This window comes from Vairimorpha necatrix, chromosome 4 (assembly GCF_036630325.1).
Source record: "Vairimorpha necatrix chromosome 4, complete sequence".
NCBI classification, from domain to species: Eukaryota; Fungi; Microsporidia; family Nosematidae; genus Vairimorpha; species Vairimorpha necatrix.
In genome coordinates, this window is record NC_088819.1 from 171,359 (window position 1) to 199,279 (window position 27,921).

General features: G+C 29.4%; 9 protein-coding genes across 9 annotated transcripts; 4 read left to right on the plus strand and 5 right to left on the minus strand.

Annotated features, from left to right (window-relative positions):
- Positions 1 to 72: 72 nt before the first annotated feature.
- On the plus strand, positions 73 to 756 carry VNE69_04014 (putative exosome complex exonuclease 2; the record flags this gene model as incomplete). The annotated part of the gene is made up of 1 exon (XM_065473258.1): positions 73 to 756. The coding sequence occupies one exon, from the start codon at positions 73 to 75 to the stop codon at positions 754 to 756; it is 684 nt and encodes a 227-aa protein (XP_065329330.1).
- Positions 757 to 763: 7 nt separating this feature from the next.
- On the minus strand, positions 764 to 1,090 carry VNE69_04015 (uncharacterized protein; the record flags this gene model as incomplete). The annotated part of the gene is made up of 1 exon (XM_065473259.1): positions 764 to 1,090. One exon carries the CDS (start codon positions 1,088 to 1,090, stop codon positions 764 to 766), a length of 327 nt encoding a protein of 108 aa, XP_065329331.1.
- Positions 1,091 to 1,498: 408 nt separating this feature from the next.
- VNE69_04016 (ribonuclease P protein component) lies at positions 1,499 to 1,891 on the plus strand (the record flags this gene model as incomplete). The annotated part of the gene is made up of 1 exon (XM_065473260.1): positions 1,499 to 1,891. One exon carries the CDS (start codon positions 1,499 to 1,501, stop codon positions 1,889 to 1,891), a length of 393 nt encoding a protein of 130 aa, XP_065329332.1.
- A 256-nt stretch (positions 1,892 to 2,147) lies between these two features.
- On the plus strand, positions 2,148 to 3,416 carry VNE69_04017 (proteasome subunit RPT2 (RPT2); the record flags this gene model as incomplete). Its single annotated transcript, XM_065473261.1, has 1 exon — positions 2,148 to 3,416. One exon carries the CDS (start codon positions 2,148 to 2,150, stop codon positions 3,414 to 3,416), a length of 1,269 nt encoding a protein of 422 aa, XP_065329333.1.
- Positions 3,417 to 4,761: 1,345 nt separating this feature from the next.
- VNE69_04018 (uncharacterized protein) lies at positions 4,762 to 5,064 on the minus strand (the record flags this gene model as incomplete). Its single annotated transcript, XM_065473262.1, has 1 exon — positions 4,762 to 5,064. One exon carries the CDS (start codon positions 5,062 to 5,064, stop codon positions 4,762 to 4,764), a length of 303 nt encoding a protein of 100 aa, XP_065329334.1.
- Positions 5,065 to 5,276: 212 nt separating this feature from the next.
- Positions 5,277 to 6,503, minus strand: VNE69_04019 (uncharacterized protein; the record flags this gene model as incomplete). The annotated part of the gene is made up of 1 exon (XM_065473263.1): positions 5,277 to 6,503. One exon carries the CDS (start codon positions 6,501 to 6,503, stop codon positions 5,277 to 5,279), a length of 1,227 nt encoding a protein of 408 aa, XP_065329335.1.
- Positions 6,504 to 7,122: 619 nt separating this feature from the next.
- Positions 7,123 to 7,859, plus strand: VNE69_04020 (DDE-TNP-IS1595 domain-containing protein; the record flags this gene model as incomplete). The annotated part of the gene is made up of 2 exons (XM_065473264.1): positions 7,123 to 7,335; positions 7,413 to 7,859. The coding sequence occupies 2 exons, from the start codon at positions 7,123 to 7,125 to the stop codon at positions 7,857 to 7,859; spliced, it is 660 nt and encodes a 219-aa protein (XP_065329336.1).
- A 5,748-nt stretch (positions 7,860 to 13,607) lies between these two features.
- On the minus strand, positions 13,608 to 15,347 carry VNE69_04021 (uncharacterized protein; the record flags this gene model as incomplete). Its single annotated transcript, XM_065473265.1, has 1 exon — positions 13,608 to 15,347. One exon carries the CDS (start codon positions 15,345 to 15,347, stop codon positions 13,608 to 13,610), a length of 1,740 nt encoding a protein of 579 aa, XP_065329337.1.
- Positions 15,348 to 27,101: 11,754 nt separating this feature from the next.
- Positions 27,102 to 27,827, minus strand: VNE69_04022 (uncharacterized protein; the record flags this gene model as incomplete). The annotated part of the gene is made up of 1 exon (XM_065473266.1): positions 27,102 to 27,827. One exon carries the CDS (start codon positions 27,825 to 27,827, stop codon positions 27,102 to 27,104), a length of 726 nt encoding a protein of 241 aa, XP_065329338.1.
- Between the last annotated feature and the right edge of the window lie 94 nt (positions 27,828 to 27,921).

Here is a 27,921-nt window from a genome sequence, read left to right on the forward strand (position 1 = left end):
CTTAATGATAAATTAACTCAATAAATCTTTTATTTTTATGTATTTATTGTATTTACCCTTATTTTGCTTATTATGAAATATTGTACAAATGAATTGTCTTTTATAAAAGACTGTCTCCTTTCACAGGGACTTAGATCTGATCTCAGATCCATAAAAGACACAAGGGAGACTCAAGTCACTCCCCTTGATAATCTCCACTCTGATGGGTCTCTCCTCCTCAAGAGAGGATATTCCTCTATAAGGCTCAGTATAGAGTTCAATATTGAGGGGACTATAGAGTCAAATTATGAGATCTCGTCTTTCTTCCTCAGGGAACTCTCCGAGTTCCCTGGGATTTATATAAAGATGGAGATTTATAAAGATGACGGGAATATAAGAGACTTATTTTATGAAGGAATAAGAAACATACTCAATAATACAGAAGAACTACTAAAAGAAGTTTATAAACTACTAGATCATAAAAGAGAAGATCATAAACTAGTATGTAATAAACTACTAAGTACAGTCTCAATGAATAATTTGCTAGACGATAAAAAAGAAGTTTATAAAAATATTTTAAATGTTTCTTCTTTCGCTATATTTGAAAATCTTGTCATCAGTGACCCCTTGAAAATCGAGGAAGAAAGTTCTGACGCATTAGTGACTGTATTCCACAGGAATGGGGAAATATTATCATTTATCCAAACTAAATCAGGAATAATAAACCAAGAAATAATCCAAGAGATACAAAAGAGACTTATACAAAATATAAAGTAATAATATTTTATTTATTCTTCTTCTTTAAATATCTTATGGGCTTCCTCTTAGAGGGGACATTTGTGTCCTTCTCTTTTAAAGGACTAGAAATATATTTAATATTTGATTCTTTAATAAACTTGTCTTTTATATTTTTAGTATTCTCAAGTAAACTGCTTATATCTCGGATTTGTACATCTAGATCTTCTAATATTTTATTAAACACCCTTCCAGTCTGGTAATCTTTCTTAATATTCTCTTTTACTATGTCTGTGTGTAACTCATTAATCTTATTTATTTCATGAAGTAACTCTGTGTTCTTCTTTGTCAAATTCTTATTCTTCTTACTAGTCATTTATGCAAAGAAGAAAAATCTAAAACAAATATAAAAAATATAATAAGATTCATTATAATTTATTATAATTTATTAAAATTTATTAAGATTAATTATAAAAAAGTATAAATTTGGTAATTTTGAATTATGGGTGAAGATGCTAGTAGGCATCAATTCATATAGAGGCTGATTCAGTGCCTCTTTATGTCTCTATATTATACTAGTCATATTAATAATAATATATAAAAGCGCACTAGCGAATATGGCGACTGTTAAAGGAGAATGAAGTTGAAAAACGAAAATAATATAGTCTGTGAAGACTTAATCCCATGAGTGATACCAGGACAAGCTGTGCTACAAATATTTAAACGGAAAATAGATTGAATAAACTATTTTATCATATAAAATTTATATTCCATCCCTTTTAACATGTTTGATTACTCAGAAATACAAGGAACATTTTCTCTACGAAACAGAAGATTCGAGAGATCTCATAACAAACCCATAAAACTACACAGATCTCAAGGAATAACTTACAAAATACTAGAAAAAGCAAACATTCTCTTTAATGAATACATAAAAACACAAAAAATAGACACAAGTTTCATATACAAAATGGAGCTTACTGGGTCACAAATTTATATAAAAAATGTACCGTGTTTTGTAGTAGAAGAAAGAAAGAATTCTTTAGTAGTGATTTATAAAGATGAGAAGATTAAAACATTTATAAAAAATGGGCTGGTGTTTTGTATAGAACTAAATAATATAAAATATACAATAATAGGTAAGAACTTAAAGATTAACAGATTTATAAAAAGATAATATAAACATTATAAAGTTTAATTTTTTAAAGTGTAATTTAATAAAACTTATACAATATAAAAATCTATACTAAATTTTAAAACAAGTAATATAAACATTATATAGTATAAATTTTATAAAGTATAATTTAATAGATCTTATACAATATAAAAATCTATACTAAATTTTAAAACAATACAAATTTACTATATTAGATATATAATTATTGTAGAATAAAAATAAATCTTTTTAAATTTTTTTGTTTTTTTTTCACCCCATGGGACAAAATCACTCGGCTCCAAACAGTATAGACGACTCCGCAACTATAAACATAAAACGGAGAAGAAGAGTCAAAGAAAACAAAAATGCTTCTAAACCTCCTATAGTCTACCCACTAGTCAAATGTAAACTAAGAGATCTGAAACTACAAAAACAACTAGCCTATCTCTCCTTAGAAGACAACCTTCTAAACTTGGCAGAAGTCAAACCAAGCGAATTTGGATCTCAAAAAATGCTAGTAGACCAAATTAGAGGGAATCCTCTAAGTATAGGCACTCTAGAAGAATTCGTAGACGACAATCATGCTATTGTAAGTACAGGACTCGGGCCTGAATACTATGTAAGTATCTACTCATTCGTAGATAAAGACTTACTTGAGCCCGGGTGCACTGTATTACTAAACTATAAAGATAATTCAGTAGTAGGTGTACTAGAAGCAGAAACAGATCCAATGGTGAGTGTAATGAAACTTGAAAAAGCGCCTACAGAAACATACGGAGATATTGGGGGACTAGAATCCCAAATACAAGAAATCAAGGAAAGTGTAGAATTCCCACTTACTAATCCAGAAATATATCTGGAAATGGGTATAAAACCACCAAAAGGAGTCATTCTTTATGGTCTCCCTGGAACAGGAAAAACACTACTAGCGAAAGCAGTGGCAAACCAAACATCAGCAACATTCTTGAGAATTGTAGGCTCAGAACTAATTCAAAAATATTTAGGAGATGGACCCAAATTAGTTAGGGAATTATTCAAAGTAGCTGAAATGCACGCACCTTCTATAATTTTCATAGACGAAATAGACGCCATAGGTAGGAAAAGATACGACTCAAGCTCAGGAGCACAACGAGAAATACAACGTACTATGTTAGAATTACTAAACCAACTAGACGGATTTGATACAAGAGATGATATAAAAGTCATAATGGCTACTAATAAAATAGAAATATTAGATCCTGCTTTAATAAGACCTGGTCGTATAGACAGGAAAATAGAATTTGGTATGCCAGATGCTGCTACTAAAAAGAAAATATTTTCTATACATACCAGTAAAATGACACTGGATGAGAATGTTAATCTTGACGAATTAGTAACAAGTAAAGAAGACTTAAATGGGGCTGATATTAAAGCAATATGTACAGAAGCAGGAATGATAGCATTAAGGGAAAGAAGGAAACATGTGTGTAAAGAAGATTTTAATAAAGCGAGAGAGAAAGTATTTTATACTAAACAGAATAGTTTACCGACGGGATTATATTCTTAATAAACTTTATGTACTAAAAAGAAATTTAATATGTGTTTCTAAAAAATTTCATATGTGTTAAAAAAAATTTTATGTGTTTTAGAAAAAAATTTAATATGTGTTAAAAAAAAAATTTAATATGTGTTTTAGAAAAAAATTTAATATGTGTTTTTTAGTTTTTTAGAAACAAAATTTTATGTGTGTTTTTTTAAAAAATTTTATGTGTTTTTAGAAAAAAAAAAATATTTTAACGAATATTTTTTATATATAAAAAAAAAAGTTACTGTAAGTTTGGATTTTTTTTCTTGCAAGTAAGAGGTAGGGAGAAACCTTACATAGGGACCAGAGGGATTTGAGTGTGATCCTCATCCAACTGGTACTGTGAGATTCTTACTCACTAAAACTCCCTCCATACAGTTTGCCGGTGCAGCAAGCTCCGCCGTATCCATTGGACTTTGGCTCCAGGAGAACACTTTCCATTTATACCTCCAATCGCGTCCAGAGTGACCTCACAGCGGATATACTTAACGGGCATGGTTATCTATAACCCGAGGAGAGACATCATCGTACTACTCAAAGGTCCCTACAATCATCTGTATTGCACACACGGCTCCTTACACGACCACATCACCAGCCCGACGTTTTTTATTGGGCTGCGTTGACCACCAGTATTCCACTAGTTTCGGCCACCGTGCTACAGAATCTTGTAAGATGGGGTCCACGAGATCTTCTGTTGCCCTACTTCTTCTAGTCTCTTAGTTAGCTCTAGAATCCCACCCTGGAGTGCACCAGCCATGGGCTCCAACTAGGCCGTACCCATTAGATACTTTTATGTATCATTAAGTCACCAAAGGGTGATACTGCTTTTTGGCCTTGAGGTGCGTTCTACACTAGATGCTAATCCCCTTGTGGCTGGACACACACAAGTTTCATTGAATCAACTTAATGATTATCGTGGACATTTTCATCATTTAAGTTGTTCCAACTGCATCATGTAAAGTAGAAACAATTTTGGTGCCCCTGGGGATCGAACCCAGCCATTGCTCAATGGAAGCATTGCATTCTACCACTGTGCTAAGGGCACTTTTTTTTAATTTATATAATATCGAAGAATACTTTTAAGTTATAAATTATTTTATGAAGCAAAAAAAAGAATTCTTTGATCATAATTCTTATTCATGATAATTTTAATGAATTTTATATAGTAAATTAATTCAACAATAAATGGTTATAAACAAGTAAAATATTATTTTTAAGTCCTAATCCAAAACAGAGAATAACTATGTTAAATTGTAATATATCAAAATAATTTGGTTTTTCCTAAGATATAGAAAATAAATTTAGAAAATAGAATTTATTGTTCTTTTTATTTTTTCTCTTTTTTGTTTCTTTCTGTCGGTAATTTTTCTTCTTTGGCAGTTTTTTTTGATAATAAATTTATAATATTTTCAGTATTTTTTTGCACCTCCTTTTCATTAAGTCCCATATTTTTTATTATTTCTTCCTTTACAAATTCACATTTGTATTCATATTCTTCAATTGCGCATGTAGAACGATCTAATCTCGTAAATAATGATAATATTTTGCATATTTGATATAGAATCTCCTTTTTATACTCTCTTATTATATCAATATAGCCATTTTCTAGCTCTTTTACTATGTTTACCATATTAATGCCCCTAGAATTTTTTTTTAATTTATTTTTTGCCTTTTTATTTTCCGGAACAATTAAATTATAAATTTCTTTAAGAGATTTAAAAAGATAATCATCGCTTACATCGTTTTTATTTATATATTTTTCTGCTTCTATTAGCAAACAGATATTAATCAAGTAACATGCATTGCAAGTATTGTTATTGTCAATTAAAAAATATCTAAGATCTATTGCAATTTTTTTTTTTCATCTTCTAAAGTATTGTAAGTTCCTATTAACTTTCCTGTTTTAAAGTCTAGATCTTGTGCATCTATTATACAAATAAAAAGTAAAATATAATTGAATATTAGACTTATAGCAGAATCTTGGTTATTAAAAATTTTCATTATGAGGAATTCGATTTTATTATGGTGATGTAGTAATCTACAAACACATTGAACATATGAGCAATCATCAGTGTTTTTCAGAAGGTATATTTTGTTAATTGTTTTTTTTAGTTCTGTAAACTTTTTTTGCCCTATATAATTTTTATTGTTAGCTGATCTATTCAATGCGTAAAAATATTCTTTTTTTTCCAATTGGAATTTCACAGAGCCTGGATTTATTTCTAGCACCATTTTGTGTATATGCCCAAGTTCGATTTTATTAGATGTAATTTTGCAGTAATTTCCGCAGCTATAACTTTTCATATATTTAGCATCTGCAACTTTATATAATCTTAATAATCTCATTAAAATTTCTTTCTTTCCTTTAAATTCATCCTCAATTGCTATGTTGACCAAGCTATTAACGTCTTTATTGTCAATTTCGTTCAAATTAAATTCAAATAGGTAACAAATATTGTTTTTTTCAATACAAAATCTAATATAGTAAATATTGGTATATCTGTTATAATAGAAAGATATTGGGATGTCTGGTATACGCAACTTATATTTGTTATAGTTATTAAAATTTTCAATTTCCCTAAGTATTTTGTTTAGGTGACAATCTTCATAAGAAATGTTTTTGTAAAATATTTTATCTGTATTCTTTTCACTTCTACTTTTATTATTTTCTATTATTTTTTCGATAATTTGTTTCGCAAACGAACTATACGTGTAATTATAAAGGCTATAAAACAATACAATGTTTTTATCGTACGATAAATTTATTATGTTTTTTATATTTTCTTCTAAAATCTTGATATTATCATTAATTGATTTTCCTTCATAGTTAAAACTAAAATTTTCCGTGTGTTGTTTTTTTTCGTCAATACTTATATCTTTTATTGTGCAGTTTATTTCTTTATTATAATAGTGTACACGTAGAAATACTCTAGTATAATCTTTGTTTGAATCATAAACTGTATAATCACCTTTTTTAATTGCATTAAACAGGTTGTCTTTTATATTTCTGTAATTAATTTGATTAGATCTTACAAAAAAAATAGCAAAAAATATTTTGAGTAACTTCATTGGGGTAAAAAGAAGTTAGTATATTTATATGAAAAAATTTAAAGGAGAAAAATACTATGTTCATTTAACTATAGTAATGTCACAAATTCGTACAAATTTATAAATTTTTCAACTACATGTCAAATGTCTTCTTTTTAGCGATGTGTGTCAAAAAACTCAGTAAAATGTCACTGCCCCTATTTTCTGCAATTGTGAACATATTGAATCGCAATAATTATAGAAGAATAATATTTAGGCATTTATAAATATGTCACCGACTAAAAATTAAGAACTTTTTGTGGAAATATAAATTTTTTATATAATTGCAATGTACGCAAATTTTCTCCTAAAGCCGACATTAGCCAATCATTTTAATTTAGTAAAACAACTTTTTACATTTGCAATTTTTGCTTACTTAAATTTGATTTTGACATAGCATATTTTATCTTTAAAAATTTTATACTATTTTTGGAGACTTATTACTATAAATAATTGATGTGTTGTGCAATATAAGGCATTAATTGTGTTTTACAAATAGTTATCTAAAGCTTCCATTTTTTAAACGAACTTTTTGGAGCTTTGGCCCACTATGGTCAGAAAAAGGGTATTTAAGTAAATTTGTAATTTTTTTGCCCCAAAAATGAAAAGTCGAGAGGAGGAGCTCATGAACATTTTTTCAACAGCAATCGAAAACAAGACAGTAAAGTGTACAAAATGTGATGCTGATTGTAAAACGACTAAAAAAAACAAATATGTAGCTATATGTAAATGGAAAGCTTGTAAAGTCAAGGTGTCATTATTAAAAGACACTCCATTTTATTGCGAAAAGACAAGTATATTAGATATTTTGTTAGTAATAAAACTATGGTCTTGTAAAGTTAAACAGACTGCCATATGTGAATTTCTGGGCATTAGTCAAAAATGCATAAGACATATAATAATAAAACATTATCTATTGTGGAAAATACTGTTTATAATTTAACTGGTAAAATAGGTGGACCAGGAATAATAGTAGAAATAGATGAATCCAAATTTGGTAAAGTGAAATATCACAAAGGCCATCGTGTCGATGGTGTCTGGGTTTTTGGGATGGTTGAAAGAACCACCCAAAGGAAGATTGTAATGATTCCAGTAGACAATAGAAGAGCTGACACTTTAGAAGAAATAATTAAAAATTATGTTCACAGAGAATCAATAATACACAGTGACTGCTTTAAGTCTTACAGCAAATTAAAAGATATATTTGCAGAGCATAAAACTGTTAATCATTCCATTGAATTTGTGAACAATATCAATAGCTGTCATACTAACACTATTGAAGGAAATTGGTTTGGTATAAAAAATGAAACTTCAGTAAACACAGAACAAGAACACTGATTTCTGGTTCACAATAAGATTTATGTTAAAAAGAAATTTTAAAGGAGATGTATTTACAAATATTATTAAATTTATTTTTTCTTCCTTTTTTCCCGTTTTGACTTTCCAAAAAAAGGGTGTTTTTTTTAAAAAAAATATTTATAGCCAAAAACGCTCATTGTGGGCCTTTTAGCCGAATTTTTGCATAATGTTTTAAGATTTGGTGATTACGTTTTTTAAGAAGAAAAGTATTACGTAGCATCATGATTAATATAAGAAATTTTACAAATAACAACAACAAAATTGAATTCATTTTGTAATGTTGGTGCCTACATGATAATGACAGATGTTATAAATTCCACCTGTCATATATTTTAAAAGACCTGTCAGATACCCCCTATGGCCAATAAAATTGTGTCATATTAACAAACAAAAAAATAGAGGGTGTATTGTTGGTAAAGCATCGAAAGTCACCAATGTTGTATTCTTTTTAGAATAAAACATAATAGAAAGTATGATCAGAAGAACAGGGTGATTGGAGAAACTAAGTAAAAGAGCTGCGCTGAGAAGGCCAACAACAATGTTGACAAACTCTATATATATATATATATATATATATGAATTTTTGTGGAAATCTAATACAATAATAGTAAAGTCCCTGTGATACATTTTTTTTTTTGCAAGTAAGAGGTAGGGAGAAAACTTACATAGGGACCAGAGGGATTTGAGTGTGATCCTCATCTAACTGGTACTGTGAGATTCTATACACCTAAAACTCCCTCCATACAACTTGCCGGTGCAGCAAGCTCAGCCGTATCCTTTGGACTTTAGTCCAGGATGAAACCTTTCCATTTATACCTCCAATCGCGTCCAGAGTAACCTCACAGCGGATATACTTAACGGGCATGGTTATCTATAACCCGAGGAAAGACATCATCGTTCTGACTCAAAGGTCCCTACAATCATCTTTATTGCACACACGGCTCCTTACACGACAACATCACCAGCCCGACGTTTTTATTGGGCTGCGTTGACCACCAGTCTCCCACTAGTTTCGGCCACCGTGTTACAGAATCATGTAGGATAGGGTCCACGAGACCTTATATTGCCCTACTTCCTCTAGTCTCTTAGTTAGCTCTAGAATCCCACCCTGGAGTGCACCAGCCATGGGCTCCAACTAGGCCGTACCCATTAGATACTTTTATGTATCATTAAGTCACCAAAGAGTGATGCTGCTTTTTGGCTTTGAGGTGCGTTTCTACACTAGATGGTAATCCTCTTGTGGCTGGACACACACAAGTTTCATTGAATCAACTTAATGACTATCGTGGACATTTTCATCATTTGAGTTGTTCCAACTGCATCATAGAAAGTAGAAACAATTTGGTGCCCCTGGGACTCGAACCCAGCCCATTGGTCAATGGAAGCATCGCCTTCTACCACTGGGCTAAGGGGACCTTTTTAATTTATATAATATCGAAGAATACTTTTAAGTTATAGATTATTTTATGAAGCAAAAAAAAGAATTCTTTGATCATAATGTTACCGGCTGTGTTGCACACACCAATAATCAGACTAAAACTGAAAGATGAAACAAATCATAATGATCTGAAACATGATTGTTTCAGATCCGAAACTAAAACTATTTAAGAAATCTTAAATAGAATAAAGATGCCAAATAAATATAGTTCTTCTTCTAATAAAAAGCCTTCTTCAATAACCAGCTCTCCTTCTGGTAACACTGGCGACAACTATTCGAAATCCAACGAATTGGGCCACCTACTAGAAAAATTAGGGATATCTACTAACACAATGGTGAAATTCAACGGTACCCAAGGCGAGAATGCATGGGTCTGGATTAATCAATTTAAATACCTCGAGGGAGAATGGAATGATATAAAACTGCTCAACTACATTAAAAGATACTTAGGGGAATCAGCTCTCCTATGGTATGAGGCTGTAATTGAAGACGAGGTGGAAGGATATATGGAATTCAAACAGAAATTTCTAACAAAATATGGGAAAGAAGAATTCCGGGAGGGAATTAATCCCATTAAAATGCTTTATAAGAGACTATACTCTGGACCTGTAAATATGAAAATTGAAAACTTTATATACGAACTAATGAAGCTTAACAAGAAAGCAGGAGTTAGCGTGTCTGAAATTACGGAGGAGTTGGCTAGATATTTCCCACCGTCACTTAAAGAAAAGGTGGAAGAGGCAACGTCATGGTACGTTGTACTAGAGATTTACGAGAGAAATCGTAAATTTATTGAGAGTTCAAGGCAGAGACCTGAACAGAGTAGGCCAAGAGAAGCGAGGACTTTGAGGTCAGATACTACAAGGACTAAAGAGAGTCCAAAAAAGCTAGTATGCTATAAGTGCGGAGGCGAGCACTTATTTAAGGACTGCAAGAAACACGAAGGGAAAAAAGTGTTATTAGTTGAAGCAGATCCTGTGTCAAGGGACACAAATTTCACTACGGTAGAAGGATCTTTCAATGGCAACGTAGTCAGAATACTTTTTGATTCAGGTGCCTCTAACTCATTTATTAATGAAAACTTAGTTAGCAGAGAAGAACTAAGAAAGGTAAAGGGAGTCACACTCAGAACTGCAATATCTAGCACTTTAGTAAATGATTCATTGGAAGCGAAAATCAATATTAGTGGGGAGCGATTCAAAACAACATTGCTCGTTGTGCCAAACCTGAATGAAAGCATTATACTCGGGCGCGACTTTATGATAAAGCACGGAGTCAAAATAGATCATGGAGATCAGACAATCAGGTTAAACAATAAAACTATTAACTCCTATATCTTGTTAAGCACGAGGCGACCTAAACTTCTAACTATTGATGCGAACCCCCAAGGGAAGCAAACTTCGATTACAAAGCTCATAGACCGTTATAAGACACGAGTATCTAAGCACAAGGGAACAAGTTCAAAAGTAGAACATGAAATACAACTAACGGTCCCTAAAGTTATATGTAAACGAAATTACCCTTTGAGTCTAGACAAAAGGAAATTCATACAGGAAGAAGTCGAGAGACTATTAGACGAAGGAATAATCGAGGAAAGCACGAGCACATGGAATGCCCCTACAGTAGTGGCACCGAAAAGGGACGGCGGTATGCGATTGTGCATAGACTTCAGGGAGTTAAACGAGATCACTGTGAAAGAAGTTTGTCAACCCCCATTAATTGAAGAATGCTTAACGTACTTGAGCGGCGCGAGGATATACTCCCAGCTAGATCTGGAAAAGGGATATTACCAAATACCCATGAAAAAAGAATCAAAGAAGCTCACTGCGTTCATGACACCATCTGGGAAGTTTCAATTTCGACGAATGCCCTTTGGTCTGACAAATGCGCCAGCAACATTCCAAAGCTTAATGTATAAAATATTTAGAAAACAACTAAATAGAACCACGGTAGTCTACTTAGATGATATCTTTGTATACTCAAAAACAAGGGCAGAGCACGAGGTTCACCTTAAAGAGGTTTTTGATATTTTAGCTGAAAATAACTTACAAATAAATTTTAAGAAAAGTAAGTTTATGACAAATACAATCGATATTCTTGGATATACTATAGTCTCGGGGTCAGTGACGCCTGATAAATCACGAATGGGGCCGCTAGAAACAGCGCTTGAGTTAAAGAATATTAAACAACTACAATCAGCTATCGGACTCTTGGGATTCTATCGTATGTTCATAAGAAACTTTAGTGAAAAGGCCCTAGATATATACCGGGTTATTAACGAGAAAGGCCCGATCACAACGAAGGTAAGAGAAGACGTAGATTCTATTAGATTGGAACTAATAAACAGTCCATGGCTAGCACTTCCCGATATGAAACTACCATTTATTATTGAAGCAGACGCTTCGGACTCGTGTATCGGGGGAGCCCTTAAACAGGCACAAGCAGGCAAAGAAGTAACGATACGCTGTGCGAGTAGAGTTCTGAATAAGCATGAACGAAACTACACGACCCTAGAGAAAGAAACTCTAGCTATAATATTCTCAGTTAAGAGCTTTAAAATGTACTTACACAATGAGTTTACAATTAAGAGCGACCATAAGCCCCTCATGTGGCTGTATAAAGTGAAAAATCCACAAGGAAGGATAGCTCGGTGGTTGATGTTTCTGAGCGATTTACGCTTCAAGATAGAGTACAAGGAAGGAAAATCACATATCCTACCAGATTGCCTATCTAGAATAAATGCGTTAAACATGCAGCTTATACCATATTCCGAGGAGAAGAGCATAAAAGACTTGATAAGAGAAGCACACTCTTACATAGGACATGGAGGAATAGAAGCGACCATCCTGTTTTTAAAATCACACAGATTAGCGTCTAGTATCAAGAAGGAAGACGTAAAAAAGATCATAAACGGCTGTGTGACGTGCCTAGAACATAAGAAACCACGTAAAAAGTTCGTAGTGTTCCCAACGAGACTGGATTCGGCTTTTAAAATGATCGGAATTGACTGTATAGGCCCTCTACCCAAATGTTCGTCGGGTAAAAGATTCATTATAGTAGCAACAGACTATATGACAAGATGGGTAGAGGCGAAGGCAGTGAAGCATAAATCTGCATTCGAAATCGCAAAATTTATTATGGAAGATATCTTCTGTCGACACGGTACAGTAGAAATAATTCGAAGCGACCAGGGATTAGAATTCACTAATCAAATTGTAAAAAAGATTACGGAGCTATTTGGTGCTCACTTCAGACACTCGAGCCCCTATCATCCACAATCAAATGGACTTGTGGAACGTACAAACCAAAGTTTAGTAGTGAAGTTATCAAAGGCGGTAACGGATTATCAGAGCCAATGGGATAGGATATTACCACTTGTACTTATGCAGTACAGGTTGTCCCCTATAGAGAAATTGCACATGTCTCCGTTTGAAATGCTCTATGGCAGGAAAGGTGTACTACCTACCGCATTAGAAGAACTGCCAAGCGACTTTGAAATGCTGTTTATAACCCCTGCGGATTATCTGAGCGAACGTACAAGACTGACTAACCAGATAAGAGAATTCGTATGTGCGAAGAGAGATGAGGATATTAGGAAATATGATGAACAGAAGTCGAGCAAACTTTCCGCCGACGACGTAAAAGAAGGAACATTGGTGTTTATCAGAAATAGAAATATGAGAAGCAAACTTGATAAAAAATACATCGGACCCTACATGGTCACAAAAAACAAACTAAAAGGAGCCTATGAAGTAAGGAGTCTTGAAGATGGAATAGAACACTCTATAAACCGAAATTATTTTGTAGTATATAAGAAAGACGACGATATATTGGAGAATATAACATCTTCCCTGGAAGTGAAGCCTTGTTCTAAGGAGGGGAGAGTGTTACCGGCTGTGTTGCACACACCAATAATCAGACTAAAACTGAAAGATGAAACAAATCATAATGATCTGAAACATGATTGTTTCAGATCCGAAACTAAAACTATTTAAGAAATCTTAAATAGAATAAATATGCCAAATAAATATAGTTCTTCTTCTAATAAAAAGCCTTCTTCAATAACCAGCTCTCCTTCTGGTAACACATAATTCTTATTCATGATAATTTAAGGAATTCTATATAGTAAATTAATTCAACAATTAATGGTTATAAACAAGTAAAATATTACTTTTAAGTCATAATCCAAAACAGAAAATAACTATGTTAAATGGTTTTATATCAAAATCATATAGTTTTTTCCCTTGAATATAGAAAATAAATTTAGAAAATAAAATTTATTGTTCTTTTTATTTTTTCTCTTTTTTGTTTCTTTCTGTCAGTAATTTTTCTTCTTTGGCAGTTTTTTTTGATAATAAATTTATAATATTTTCAGTATTTTTTTCCACCTCCTTTTCATCAAGTCCCATATTTTTTATTATTTCTTCCTTTACAAATTCACATTTGCATTCATATTTTTCAATTGCGCATGTAGGACGATCTAATCTCGTAAATAATGATAATATTTTGCATATTTGATATAGAATCTTTTTTTTATACTCTCTTATTATATCAATATAGCCATTTTCTAGTTCTTTTACTATGTTTACCATATTAATGCCCCTAGAATTTTTTTTTGATTTATTGTTCTTATTATTTTCCGGAACAATTAAATTATAAATTTCTTTAAGAGATTTAAAAAGATAATCGTTGCTTACATCGTTTTCATTTATATAATTTTCTGCTTCTATTAGCAAACAGATTTTAACCAAGTAACATTCTTTTGAGGTAATCATTAGTAATTTACTCAAAAGAATTTTTGTAATTTTTCTTTTTTTTTCGTCTTTGAGTTTTTCAGAAATTATTAACTTCCCTGTTTTAATGTCTAGGTCACGGAATTCTATTATATTTAAAAAAAGTAAAATCCAATTAAATATAAATCCCATAGCTGAATCTTCGTTATTTAAAATTCTCATTATGAGAAAATCGGGTTTGTTATATTGATGCAATAATCTAAAAACAAATTCAACATAAGAATATTCATCAGTATTTTTCATCAGGTATATTTTGTAGATTGTTTTTTTAAGCTCTGTAAACAAATTTTTCCCCATCAGATTTGCATCGGTAGTTGAATTATTCAATGCGTATAAGACTTTCACTTTCTTCGAATAGGCCTTGAATTTAACGAGGTCTGTTTGAATCTCTATTAAATTATATCCTGAATAAACAAGCTCGATTTTATTAGATGTAATATTGCATAATTTTTCTGCACTGTGCCTTTGGATATATTCAGCTTCTGCAAAATTATATAATTCAAATAATCTCATTAAAATTTCTTTCTTTCCTTTAAATTCATCCTCAATTGCTATGTTGACCAAGCTATTAACGTCTTTATTGTCAATTTCGTTCAAATTAAATTCAAATAGGTAACAAATATTGTTTTTCTCAATACAAAATCTAATATAGTAAATATTGGTATAACCGCCATAATAGAAAGATATTGGGATGTCTGGTATACGCAACTTATATTTGTTATATTTATTAAAATTTTCTATTTCATCAAGTATTTTGTTTAGGTGACAACCTAAAAAAGAAATGTTTTTGTAAAAAATTTTATCTGTATTCTTTTCACTTCTACTTTTATTATTTTCTTTTATTTTTTCGATAATTTGTTTCGCAAACGAACTATACGTGCAATCATAAAGGCTATAAACCAATACAATGTTTTTATCGTACGATGAATTTATTATTTTAATTATATTTTCTTCTAAAATCTTGATATTATCATTAATTGATTTTCCTTCATACTTAAAACTAAAATTTTCCGTGTGTTGTTTTTTTCCGTCAATACTTATATCTTTTAATGTGCAGTTTATTTCTTTATTATAATCGTGTACACGTAGAAATACTCTGATATAATCTTTGTTTGAATCATAAACTGTATAATCATCTTTTTTAAACGCATTAAAAAGGTTGTCTTTTATCCTTCTATAATATATTTGATTAGATCTTACAAAAAAAATAGCAAAAAATATTTTGAGTAACTTCATTGGGGTAAAAAGAAGTTAAGTATATTTATATGAAAAAATTTAAAAGGAGAAAATTACTATGTTCATTTAACTATAGTAATGTCACAAATTCGTACAAATTTATAAATTTTTAACTAAATGTCAAATGTCTTCTTTTTTAGCGATGTGTGTCAAAAAACTCAGTAAAATGTCACTGCCCCTATTTTCTGCTATTGTGAACATATTGAATCGCAATAATTATAGAAGAATAATATTTAGGCATTTATAAATATGTCACCGATTAAAAATTAAGAACTTTTTGTGGAAATATAAATTTTTTATATAATTGCAATGTACGCAAATTTTCTCCTAAAGCCGACATTAGCCAATCATTTTAATTTAGTAAAACAACTTTTTACATTTGCAATTTTTGCTTACTTAAATTTGATTTTGACATAGCATATTTTATCTTTAAAAATTTTATACTATTTATGGAGACTTATTACTATAAATAATTGATGTGTTGTGCAATATAAGGCATTAATTGTGTTTTACAAATAGTTATCTAAAGCTTCCATTTTTTAAACGAACTTTTGTATAATGTTTTAAGATTTGGTGATTACGTTTTTTAAGAAGAAAAGTATTACGTAGCATCATGATTAATATAAGAAATTTTGGCTAAAGTTAGCTTTAGCTAACAAAAATGCATATAGGGTTTTTTTTCTTTTTTTTGCCCCTTTTTTTAAAAAATGGAGGAGACAATTATGACTAGAGCAGAAATGGAAACAGTCTATAATATTTTATTTGACAAAAAAAGAAACAGTTATCCAAAGTGTGTAACGGTAGAATGAGGTTGCTTAGTAAACAGGTCACTATCTTAAAATGTACTTGAAGAACTGTAAGAAGACATTTCAATGTGGAAAGGCACATTCTTTGAACTTTAGACTCGATCATATCACAATTTTGCAGATACTTAATTTGTGGCTTCTAGGATATCCTCGTTAGTATATTAGCCAAATTTTATGTTGTTCAAAACCTTCAAAATCGTTTAATTTAAAAAGCTAAAGCAAATAGACATTTATGATAAATATTTATCATCTTTGGACAAGATGGGCGGGGAAAATATTATATTAGAAATAGATGAAACTAAAATTGGAAAAATAAGTATAATAGAAGTAAACTAGTGAAAGGGTTTTGGTGTTTTGGAATGATAGAGCGTTTTTTAAAACGAACTATAATAATTACGTATATTAAAAAAAGAGATAAAAAAGCACTTACTGACCTTTTATTTAAATATGTGAGCACGGAAAGTACTATATACAGCGATATGTGGAAGGCTTACCGTTCCTTGGGTAATGATTTCGAGCAACATCACATGGTCAACCACTCATTACACTTTCGAGATCCTAATACTGGGGTTCATACCAATACCATAGAAGGTAATTGAGATCACTCAAAAATTCTATACCTAACCGAAATAGGTCTGCAAATAGTGCCAAATTTTATTTATTAGGTATACTTCGAAGAAATGCATCTAATTCTGTTTTTGATGCATTTTAAATTTATTGTTCTGATTTTTGTTTTTGTTCCTTCCTCATCGTTTTCTCTCCTCCATTTTTTAAAAAAAGGGGCAAAAAAAAGAAAAAAAACCCTATATGCATTTTTGTTAGCTAAAGCTAACTTTAGCCGAAATTTTACAAATAACAACAACAAAATTGAATTAATTTTGTGATGTTGGTGCCTACATGACAATGACAGATGTTATAAATGTCGCCTGTCATATATTTTTATGAACCTGTCAGATACCCCCTATGGCCAATCAAATTGTGTCATATGAACAAACAAAAAAAAGAAGTTGTATTGTTGGTAAAGCATCGAAAGCCACCAATGTTGTATTTTTTTAAAATATAACAGGAGCTATGGCAGTCTGGTGGCCAAAAATCCCTTAAAAGGAATTTTTAAAAAAATCACCCCAAAAATGAAAAGTCAAGAGGAAAAACTTTTTGAAATTTTTTTAAAATATATTGAAAAAACAAGCAAATCATCTATAAAATGTGGTTCTATAAGTACAAAATATAATGAAAATTTTATTTTTCGATGTACTTGGTCTAAATGTAGAAGTAAATGGTCTTTATTAAAAAACACTCCATTCTACAATAACAAGCTTGGAATTAATACTATGTTATTAATTATTAAATCATGGTCTGTTAATGTAAAGTATAAAGCTATTGCGGAATTTCTTGGAATTAGCATTAAAAGTGTAAGAAAAATCATTTCTTTAACAGTAAATTCCATCGAAAATTCTGTTTACGTCGAAACAGGTATAATAGGAGAACCTGGGATTGTTGTGGAAATAGATGAAAGTAAGTTTGGTAAATTAAAATGCCATAGAGGCCATGGGTAGAAGAGTTTGGATTTTCGGAATGGTAGAAAGAACACCTCAAACGAAAACTGTGTTTGTTCCTGTTGATAATAGAAGAGCAACTACACTAGAAGAACTTTTAAAAAAAATATGTTAACCCAGAATCTATCATACATAGTGATTGCTTCTCTTCAAATTCTAGGTTGTGTTCAATTTTTCAACAACATAAGACGGTTAATCATTCAAAAGAATTTGTTAATAAAAATAATTCATGCCATACTAATACTATCGAAGGTAATTGGAGCGCTGTTAAAAGTGAAACTTCCATAAGGCATAGAACAAAAAAATTAATAAAGAGTTCTTTGTTAAGATTTATGCTTAGAAGAAATTTTGAAGAAAATTTGTTTGATAAAATTATTAAAATGATTTTTAAGTTTTTATTTTTTTCCTCTTGACTTTTCATTTTTGGGGTGGTTTTTTTAAAAATTCCTTTTAAGGGATTTTTGGCCACCAGACTGCCCTTTAACCAATATAACATAATAGAAAGTATGATTAAAAGAACAGGATGATCGGAGAAACTAAGTAAAAGAGCTGCGCTGAGAATGCCAACAAATATGTTGACAAACTCTATATATATATATATGAATTTTTGTGGAAATCTAATACAATAATAGTAAAGTCCCTGTGATACATAACACTACTTGCTTTAGTTAAAATTGAAAAAATATAATTTTTATAAGTCAAATATAGAAAGTGAAATAAAAAAACTTTATAATTTTTTTTTATTTTTTAGCATAATGTTTATAGATATATAGACGAGCTAGAGCTTTTACAATTGAAAACAGGGGTATGATCCCGTCGAATGTAGTATACGTAGAAAAGTTTTATGATTATAATTACCATTTATAGATATACAATAGATAATTAATTATTTTATTTATGGAACAAATTATTCCCAAGGTACAATTTGTTTTTTTTTCTAAACAAATAAAAAAATTATTAACCAGTCTTCATAATCATTCGTATACATTTATAAACCACTTTGGTTTAATTACTGCTTAAATTTAGAAGTACAAAAAAAAGTTGAAACATTTGAGTCAGAAAATATAAATAAATAACTTTTTTTATTTGAGGTTAAATGGTTATGTTTTTAAAAAAAGATTTGATGTTTAGCATAGAGCAACTGGTCTATTTAACGACAATATCCCCTTTAAAAATTAAAATAGTAATTATTCCCTAAAAACTTTTTGTTTTTATACCTTGGCTGTTTATAATCTATTTCATTCTTTTAAAACATATAAAATAATGATTTTCTGTCTTTCAAACACAATTTTCTCTTTAATATTCCAAAAACATTAAAATACGAATGATGCGTGATTTATACAGAAAAGCCAATGCTGTTATTAATTTTACTAAAATATAATAAATTATTTGTTTTCATACAAGAATCTTTGAATACAGAAATTTATATGATTTTAACTTACGTGCAATGAAAACTCTAGCATATATGAATAATATTTGAAGCTGTAAATGTCTTTTATATTTTAAACATAATATTAAAGATCATCTTGTCCTCATTTATTGTATCCTTGATCGTGTAAAGTTCCAATTTTTAATCTACTTAATGGGAAGCCTTTGTACGTTCTATGCTTCCTCCGTATTATTTTTGTTTCTATGATCGTAACATCTCGAAAGAGACCAATTATTATCATTAGATTGTCATTATCGCAGTATTTTAGACAAAAATATACACATATTACGTTTTTATCATATTGATGCCTGAAAGGATTCAAACTCATCTATAAAAGTAAAAAAGCAACAAAATTATTTTATGACGATCGATTCATAAATTATATGATTATTGCGACACTAAAGACAATAAAGTGCAACAATATGAGCACTCATATACTTTTTAAAAAGCAGGAGTAGAAAAATAAAATTATCATCATTATGACATGTAGGATATTTCTTAGTGTTTGTTTTGATTAAAAATTTCGATATAGAATTTAGACATTTTGAAAATTAAGCATTGTGTACTAACTGGTTTGTAAAATGTATGCGGATATATACATATAGACAAATTCCCTAAATTTTTTTACGGCACGAAAAGAAAGCCTTAAAAAAATAGTAATCAGTAGACGTCAATTCCGACTAAAACATATAGAATACGAGGACATGACTAAAAGATTTAGTAGCTCGATTGCTGATATACGACCAAAGCCATTGTTTTTAAAGCCGAAAAGAAGAAATATATAAAATTATTTGTATTTAAGAGTAATAATGATAATTCATTATTTCCAAAACAATCATTAGAGTATTATCATGTGGTAAAAACATCAAGCTCTTTATTGGCAAAGCTTATCAAAATAACTAAAAAACTATCAATAGATTTTCGTTTCATTTTTTTTGTTATGCTCAAAAATATAGAAATGAAATATTAAAACAGAAAAAAAACATAGATAGCAGTAGAAGCGTTAAAAAAACATTTGATCATATGGAAAATAATGAATATAGATAAAATTTTATATTTTTATACGTAAATTAATAAGCATTTACAAAAAAAATTTATTAAGTACTTTGACAATTTTTTCGATGCAAGAATGGATATCTTTGTGATTGTACCGATATACTCGACTTTTACATATATATATAAACCTCATAAAAATAAATTAAATTAGTATACGTATTTAAAAGGATAACATTTTAAGCAGAATATATAATGAAATTATGGGTTTAGAGTATACTTCAACCTTTATTACGAAAGCCAAACTAACTTATTTCATGTAATAATGGATGTATTGAGATGCACTTGGACACTAAACCCTCACTATAAAACAATAATTTAAACTAAATATATCTGCATATATGTGCACTAACATAGTTAGACTTTGTATTTTGGTAACATAATATCAAAAACAGGGTTCCAGTATCTGTAGCACAACAATCAACCAACAGCAAAATCCTCAACTAAAATTCATATAATAACTGGAAGTAATATCCATGATATTTCCTAAATAAAGAAGTCAAACACACGTTAAATTTAAAAAAATAAACATTCAATCAAAATGTGTATTTATATTTTTTTAAAATAATTCATATCTTTGATGTGAAGCTAAAACCTCTGGAGCATTTTACATATTTATATAATATGGATCTTATGTACGGAAATTTTAACATAATCATTGGCAAGGATAGATGGGAGTCACGATAAATTTACAAATACTTACATCAATAAATACATATATGGATATTAAAAGGTAAAAATCGATAAATTGCATTTGATCTGCACATTAATTTGATATCAAAATCACTATTTAATGGAATTACATAATGTCTCTGTAATGCACCAGCGACTTTGTAAGGACAATTAATAAAGCGCCACATCAGAATTGTGCCTGTTTATTGTAGCCTTTATTACACATAAAACCGAATAGAGAATATTTAACTATCGGGTCTTGTATGAAAAGCAATTTGCATAGCAGAACTTAAGATATATGATATAATAATCGAGTCAAATGAAACTAACATCATTACAGAAATAATTATTTAAAACTTCTTTCAAACAAACCTGAAATATTAGGAACCATAGTATCAATTACAAATGGTCGAGTTTTAAATAATACGCTATAAAGTTAAGACGGTTCATATTGATTTAATAAAAGCAAAATTTATCAGAAATTCATAAAGGTTAAAACATGTTATGCTACGATCAGTTTTTTAGTAAAATTTTAGCTTAGTAAAAAAACGTTAGGAGTAGGCCTGTGTGGGGAAAAATTACATAGCAACCTACACTCCAAAATAGAATGTGATATTTTGGAGTGTATTAGACGTGTTTAACTAGCATGTTTAAGAGTTTCATTTAGATTTTATAAAAATTTCACACAAACAAAATTAATTTTAGTTTCAAAAGGTCAAAACCTTTTGCACTATCTTTGACTAAAAATCTTATTACAATCTGTTGCCGAGCGATAATTTTTTTTTAAAACTCAAAAACCTACTACAGGAATATTAAATGCAAATTTAAAATCATAAATACACCTATATTATGTTTAAATAAAAGACGAGTTTAATTATGAAGACAAAAATGTAAAAATAATCTTTTGCATAGACGCAAATTTTACCTAAATTATGAGTAAAAAACAGGCATGAAATTTTTTAGAATAATATATGATATTGTATTGGCATTAGAAAATTATGAGATGGCAATACTTTAATAAGGCGCTTAAAATGTCATCTTATCTATTTTAGGACACAATTCCAATTTTTTATTTATCCTTTATATTTATCTTTTTACAAAAAATATGAGATTTGTAATTTATCGATAATAAAATCAGCTAAATAAGGATATATAAATATTGTTGAATAAGAAACTTCTTTTCTTGTTAAATATAACACCTGCAAATTCAAGCGATTTAATTATTTAGTAAAAAGAATTTTCACTCTGAATAGATGCAAAAAGGTTATTTCAAGAAAAAAATTTTAAAATACTACAATCTGACCATTTTATAAGTTTATACCAAAATTAATGTGTCTGGTTGCTGGGACACGCATAAAAATTTATAATTAGCCGCTTATAAAATATGAGAAGATTGGTAAAAAAAATTTGTTGAACAGATGCCTTTTTTGCAAAAAAAATGTTTTTGATAAAAGATAATAATGTAAATTTAATTTTCAAAAGCTTAAAGATGCTAATTAAAGGGTGTCTTTCTGGAATTTAGCTTTTGATAAAAAACAGCTTGCTTGTATTGATGAAACTCTGAAAGACCATTAGAATTTGTTAGAAGAATTCACTATCAGAAAAATATATTTGATAAGTAAAAGAGCGTGTACAGCTAATTCTAATGAAAAAAAGATTCTATTTTTGAAAAAAATAAGTTAAGTTCATGAAAAGTTATAAGTATGATTTTAGTTATATGTATTTGTGTTTTTTTTCAATAAGCAATTGATATTAAAGTAGTCAGAACTCCCGTAAGTACAACGATTTGTTTTGCATAAAACGCATAACAAGGAATGACTAATAATAGTCAGATTGTGGTAGGGATTTTGAGTCGCATCCTGAAGTAGCGCAAATCGACGTGTATATATTTTTTCTCGCCAAATATAATCGCGGCGATCATACGTTTGGTCGATTGTATGTGTTAAAAGTGGAAAATAGTTTCAAAAGACCTTTTTTATTCATTAAGCTAGTAAAATTACTGCTAATCTACTTATGCTAATACAAATAATGTAAAACTTGGTTATATTGTGATCTTTGATCAATAGAGAGCATATTATGCCGCACGTAGACAAATTATTTCGATGGAGCACAGGTACAATAATCAACTAAATAATTAGTAAACCTTAGCGATCCTGACAAGCATACACAACAGATAGGGATTTTGGTCTTTTTCCGAAAAAAAAAGTTTATATGATAATAAATTAGGCAAACCGATTACATTAGTACCTTTACAGTTAATCTGACCTTATCAAATACCTAAAGAATTAATGTATATATTATCTTCTTTTTTAAAGCAGTTTAAATCATGAAAAAAAAATTTTATAATTCTTTTAATTTTCACTTTTCTTTTTTTTATTGCGAATTCAAAATGGTAGACACCAATAAAAGTTAAAGTAAAACTTCATTTACAACTATTTATGGGAGGCGGTGCAGACTTTATATAATTATCAGGCAACAAAATATAGTTTTTAATCATTAATCAAAATTTACTTTAATAAAAAATAAAATAGAAAGAATTAAAGAAAATAAACATAACATATTTAATAATTTTCAATAGACTGTCATATTCAAAGGGTTGACAAAAATAATGAATTTTTTAAAGGCTACAGAAATTGTAAAATCATTTAAAAAAATTTATAGAAATCTGAAACAATTTTATCTGATTGCGTATATGGAAGTTTAATCACGAAAGCCTCTAAAGTCAAAAACCAGGCACATAACTTACTTCTTTTATGCATTAATAAAGAACCAAAAGAGTTGTAAGACGCATGATTTAAACACTTATGAAATAAAATAGGTCGTTAAAATGACATAACTTAAAGTAAAATATTTCAGAAAATATTTTTTTCCTACACAGAGCTATCACGGCAAGCTAATTATATATACAACACGTAAATTAATTAAATAAAATTTTGACTATAAAATTATACCAAAAAAAGTGTTCTAATAGCCAAAAATAAGACAAGAAAAAAGGCTTTAAAACAATAACAACAAACATTAAAAAAAAAGAACCTGGGATTTTTTAAAAAGAAATAAGACATATTGATTAAGAATACTTGAAAAAAATGAAATACAAGAGGATCTCGTTAAAATTGATGCAAACCCCTTCAATCTATCAATAGTTATAAGAATGTTTGAACTTAAAAAACGTGAATAGAGACAGTTTTTAAAAGGCCGTGGAAGTTAATTATGTCCAAACAAATCATTATTATGCTATTTCTTGTTTGAAAACTTTTTTAGAATTTGTTCCGCAAATAAATAGAAAAAAATAAAATAAAATATATATATATAATTACCATAAAATATTTGAAATTTTATATTTATTTGTAAATAAAATGTCGCGCGCGCGGGGCGCACGTGCGCCCAGCCCGCACACGGCCCAATTCCCGCTTTTTGAGCCATTTTTCATTTTTTTAAGGGTGCTTATGAAAAATGGCTCGCGCGGGGATCGAACCCTTCCTCTTAAAATTTGACCAGTTCGTTTCAGAATTTCTGACCGCTGAGCTAAACTCAGTTATAAAAAAACCTTAAAAATATAAATAAGTTAAAAACAACACCATTTTAAAAAATATTTCATAACATCCCTCAAATGGTCTTACCTGTGAAAAACTCGGAAGAATATAAAAATATTCTAGATATTATTGTAGAAAACAAAGTCGTAAAATATATTTCGAGGTTTTCTTTGGCGAGATTAAGGAAAAAGGCTGAACACTTTACAATTGTAGATAATCATCTTTACTTAAGAGGTATCGACAATCTACATTTAAAGGTTTTTGCACAAACGGATATTTGTGCGATGAAGTTAGAAATGCAAAAACTTCACGTAGATGGGCATTTAGGTCAGAATGCCCTATACCTAAAAAGTAAATGTTTTTTTTTTCAATCCCAAGGGAATTGATACGTGATGTTGTACGTGAATGTAAAATTTGCGCTCAATGTCAGCCTTTGAAGACAAAGGAAAAAATGAAACATATTACAGCAGAATTTCCATGGGAACGCCTAATGATAGATCTTATTGATATGAGATCATACAAGGAGTTTAACGATGGGTATTGCTGGATATTATCTATTTTGGATGTATATTCAAAATTTGCCAGAACATATCCATTAAAAGGTAAGACAGCTGAGTGTGTTATAGAGTGTTTGGAGGATTTATTTGAACATTATGGTGTACCTGGGATCATTCAAAGTGATAATGGTAAGGAGTTTAGGAACAAATTGATGTATGATCTTGCATCAAAATATAAAATCCTTCTAATAAACGGGAGACCTAGACATCCACAGACACAGGGTCAGGTGGAACGGTTTAACCAAACAATCACAAGGTTATTATCAAAAAAATTAATGGACGAAGAAACATCAGAACGAAGTGAAAGGTGGATTGATTGTCTAAAAAAGGTTACTAGTGTTTATAATCAAGCAGTTCATTCTGCGACTTCTTTTACTCCATTTGAGAAAATGTTTAACAGAGCTGGTTACAACACAGTAGTTCGTAAAAATTTAGAACCTGAGAATAAAGTGTCTTTAGAGTTAGATAGAGAAATATGTCCTGTGTCTGTTGATAATGAAATCGATTGTGTTAAAAAGGAAGAAAAATCTAAAGAAGACTGTGTATTTTCGAGTTACCAAAAAAAATACTTTGCACGAATGGATAGACGCGCGGTACACAATTCTATTTATGATTTTGAAGTAGGTGATACTGTTTTATTGAAAAAAGATTTTGATAATAATAAAAAAACTAAGAAAAAAAAACTTGAATCTTTCTATCATAAAGAGTCTATAGTAATAGAAATTTTATCTAACAATCGAGTAAAGTTAAATTTAGAAGGAAATGAAGTTATAGTAGATTTAAATTTGATTAAAAAAATAAAAAATTAGTTTATATATTTTGTCAGTACTTTTACTTATAAGGATTCCCGAACCCAACATATTATCTTGAGTTTAAAAAGATTCCAATATCAAAAATATTCCCATGCAAAGAAAAACTTCTGTAAATCTAAACAATTTAATTATCTTTTTAAAGTAAAACAAATCTATTATTTTTTATTCCTTAATTTTCCTTCGGAAAAAAAAATTGTTCTCACTGCGCTCGAACCCGGCAAAAACTTCGTTTTTGTGCGGGCCGGGCGCACGTGCGCCCTGGGCGCTTGACAGTTAATAAATGTTTTTTTAATTTTTTTATGAAAAAAAACTAAAATTAATGAGAAAAGAACAAAAAAATTTAGAATTGTTGTATATATTAAAAAAGTATGTATTTGAACAAATCAAATATCATTTTCGTTTTGTTAATTTACTCTAAATCGAAAAAAAACTATGAATGCATTTATATAAAAACCTATCTTAAATAAGATATAAAGGGGAAGAATGGAACATATAACGTAACTTAAATAATACCTTTTTAGATTTGAATGAAACGAGAATTGAAAACTCACTACCAAAGTCTGAAGATTAATAAATATTATTGGAATCTGGTTTTTATAATGAAATATGAGGTATTATAGCGACGGGGAAACAACATTGAAAAGCTCATGTGCACTTTAAACAATTATTTTGAGTTATGTTTGCCTTTTGAAGAATTTTTTTTATTAGACATAAATGTGCATTTTTTAACATTTACACGTTTTCGTTTTATTACAACCTCTTTTTTTCAAATCAATAATTCACGTAAATCACAATTTGTTCGTTTTTACAACGCAAATCTTTAATATTTTTTTATAGACAAAATTTAGTGTTTTTTATTGTCTATATACAAGATTTTCTGAAATATTTTAAAATATTTAAATTTATAATGACCAAAAACAATTTAGACAATTAAATTCTATGAGGTTATTTATTTATTTTTATGTACTAGACATGCGTTATAAAGATCAGCCTTTCATCATTTTTCTTATTTTTGCACATATAATTTTCTTTTTTTAATTTTTTTTTTAACGTGACTTTTGTTTCTCGTACCTTAAGTTCAATGTCGATATCTCTGTCTGCTAGACATCTATAATCATAAATTTTTTTTGTTTTAATTTTACTAATATTGCGCTAGATCATTTATCTAAACCTTCTAGTCTGTCTAAATTATTTTTACACAGTTGAATTAAACGACTTATTTTTTTTTTAAAAAATTGTTTTTAGTGGCTTTAGTCATAATGAAATTTTTTTACTACTTTTTATAATTTTAATGTGCCATTTTTTTTTAATAATCTTATATTAGTAAATTTTTTTTTTATTTTAGTATGTCTTTAAATCTCGCCGTATTTATTTGTCTCCTCCCATTTACTACATCTCTACTTAGACTTCTTACTAAGTCTTGAATCCTGTACTTTACCCTAGGCTTCTCTTCTATTTCCATTTCTTTCCCTTCGCTCTCTACTCCTATATATATTACTTTATTTCCTACTTCTTTATATTCTTCTACTACTACACACATCTTGTCGCTATATTCTTCCTTATATTCTTCGTCTACCATACATTCTATATTTAGTATCTCACAGAATAAGACCATCTTCTTATAATTTTTACATAATATTACTATATCTTTATATTTAAGATACATTAGATATAAATAGTAGAAGTAGTCATTATTAGCACACTTGATTATATATTTATTAAAATTTAATATATTAGTACATTTTATTGTATTATTTTTTAGATATATAAAGTTAAAGCCCAAATTTTTAATATTAGATAAATGGTCTTTATAGCCGAATGTAGCCATAAGATCATAATCCTCTACTACTAAATGACTTGTTTTATGATCATTTAATTGGGACTTTATAAAGTCTTTTGGGGTTATTTTTATGTACCCAGTGTTAGACTTCTTATAGACTTCTAAAATGTAAGGAATATTAGAAGATTGTGATTTATGGGGAGTTAAGACTATGAGAAGAGATTTGAGATTATTCTGTAGAGTCTCAATACTATGATTTGTAGAATAATCAACCAACTTCATAAAAAAAATAAGGGGGCAAAAAATTATTAGCGACGAATGAATTGATTTTTAAAAACATTGAAGTTTGCATTTGTTAAAAAAATTAAAATTGACA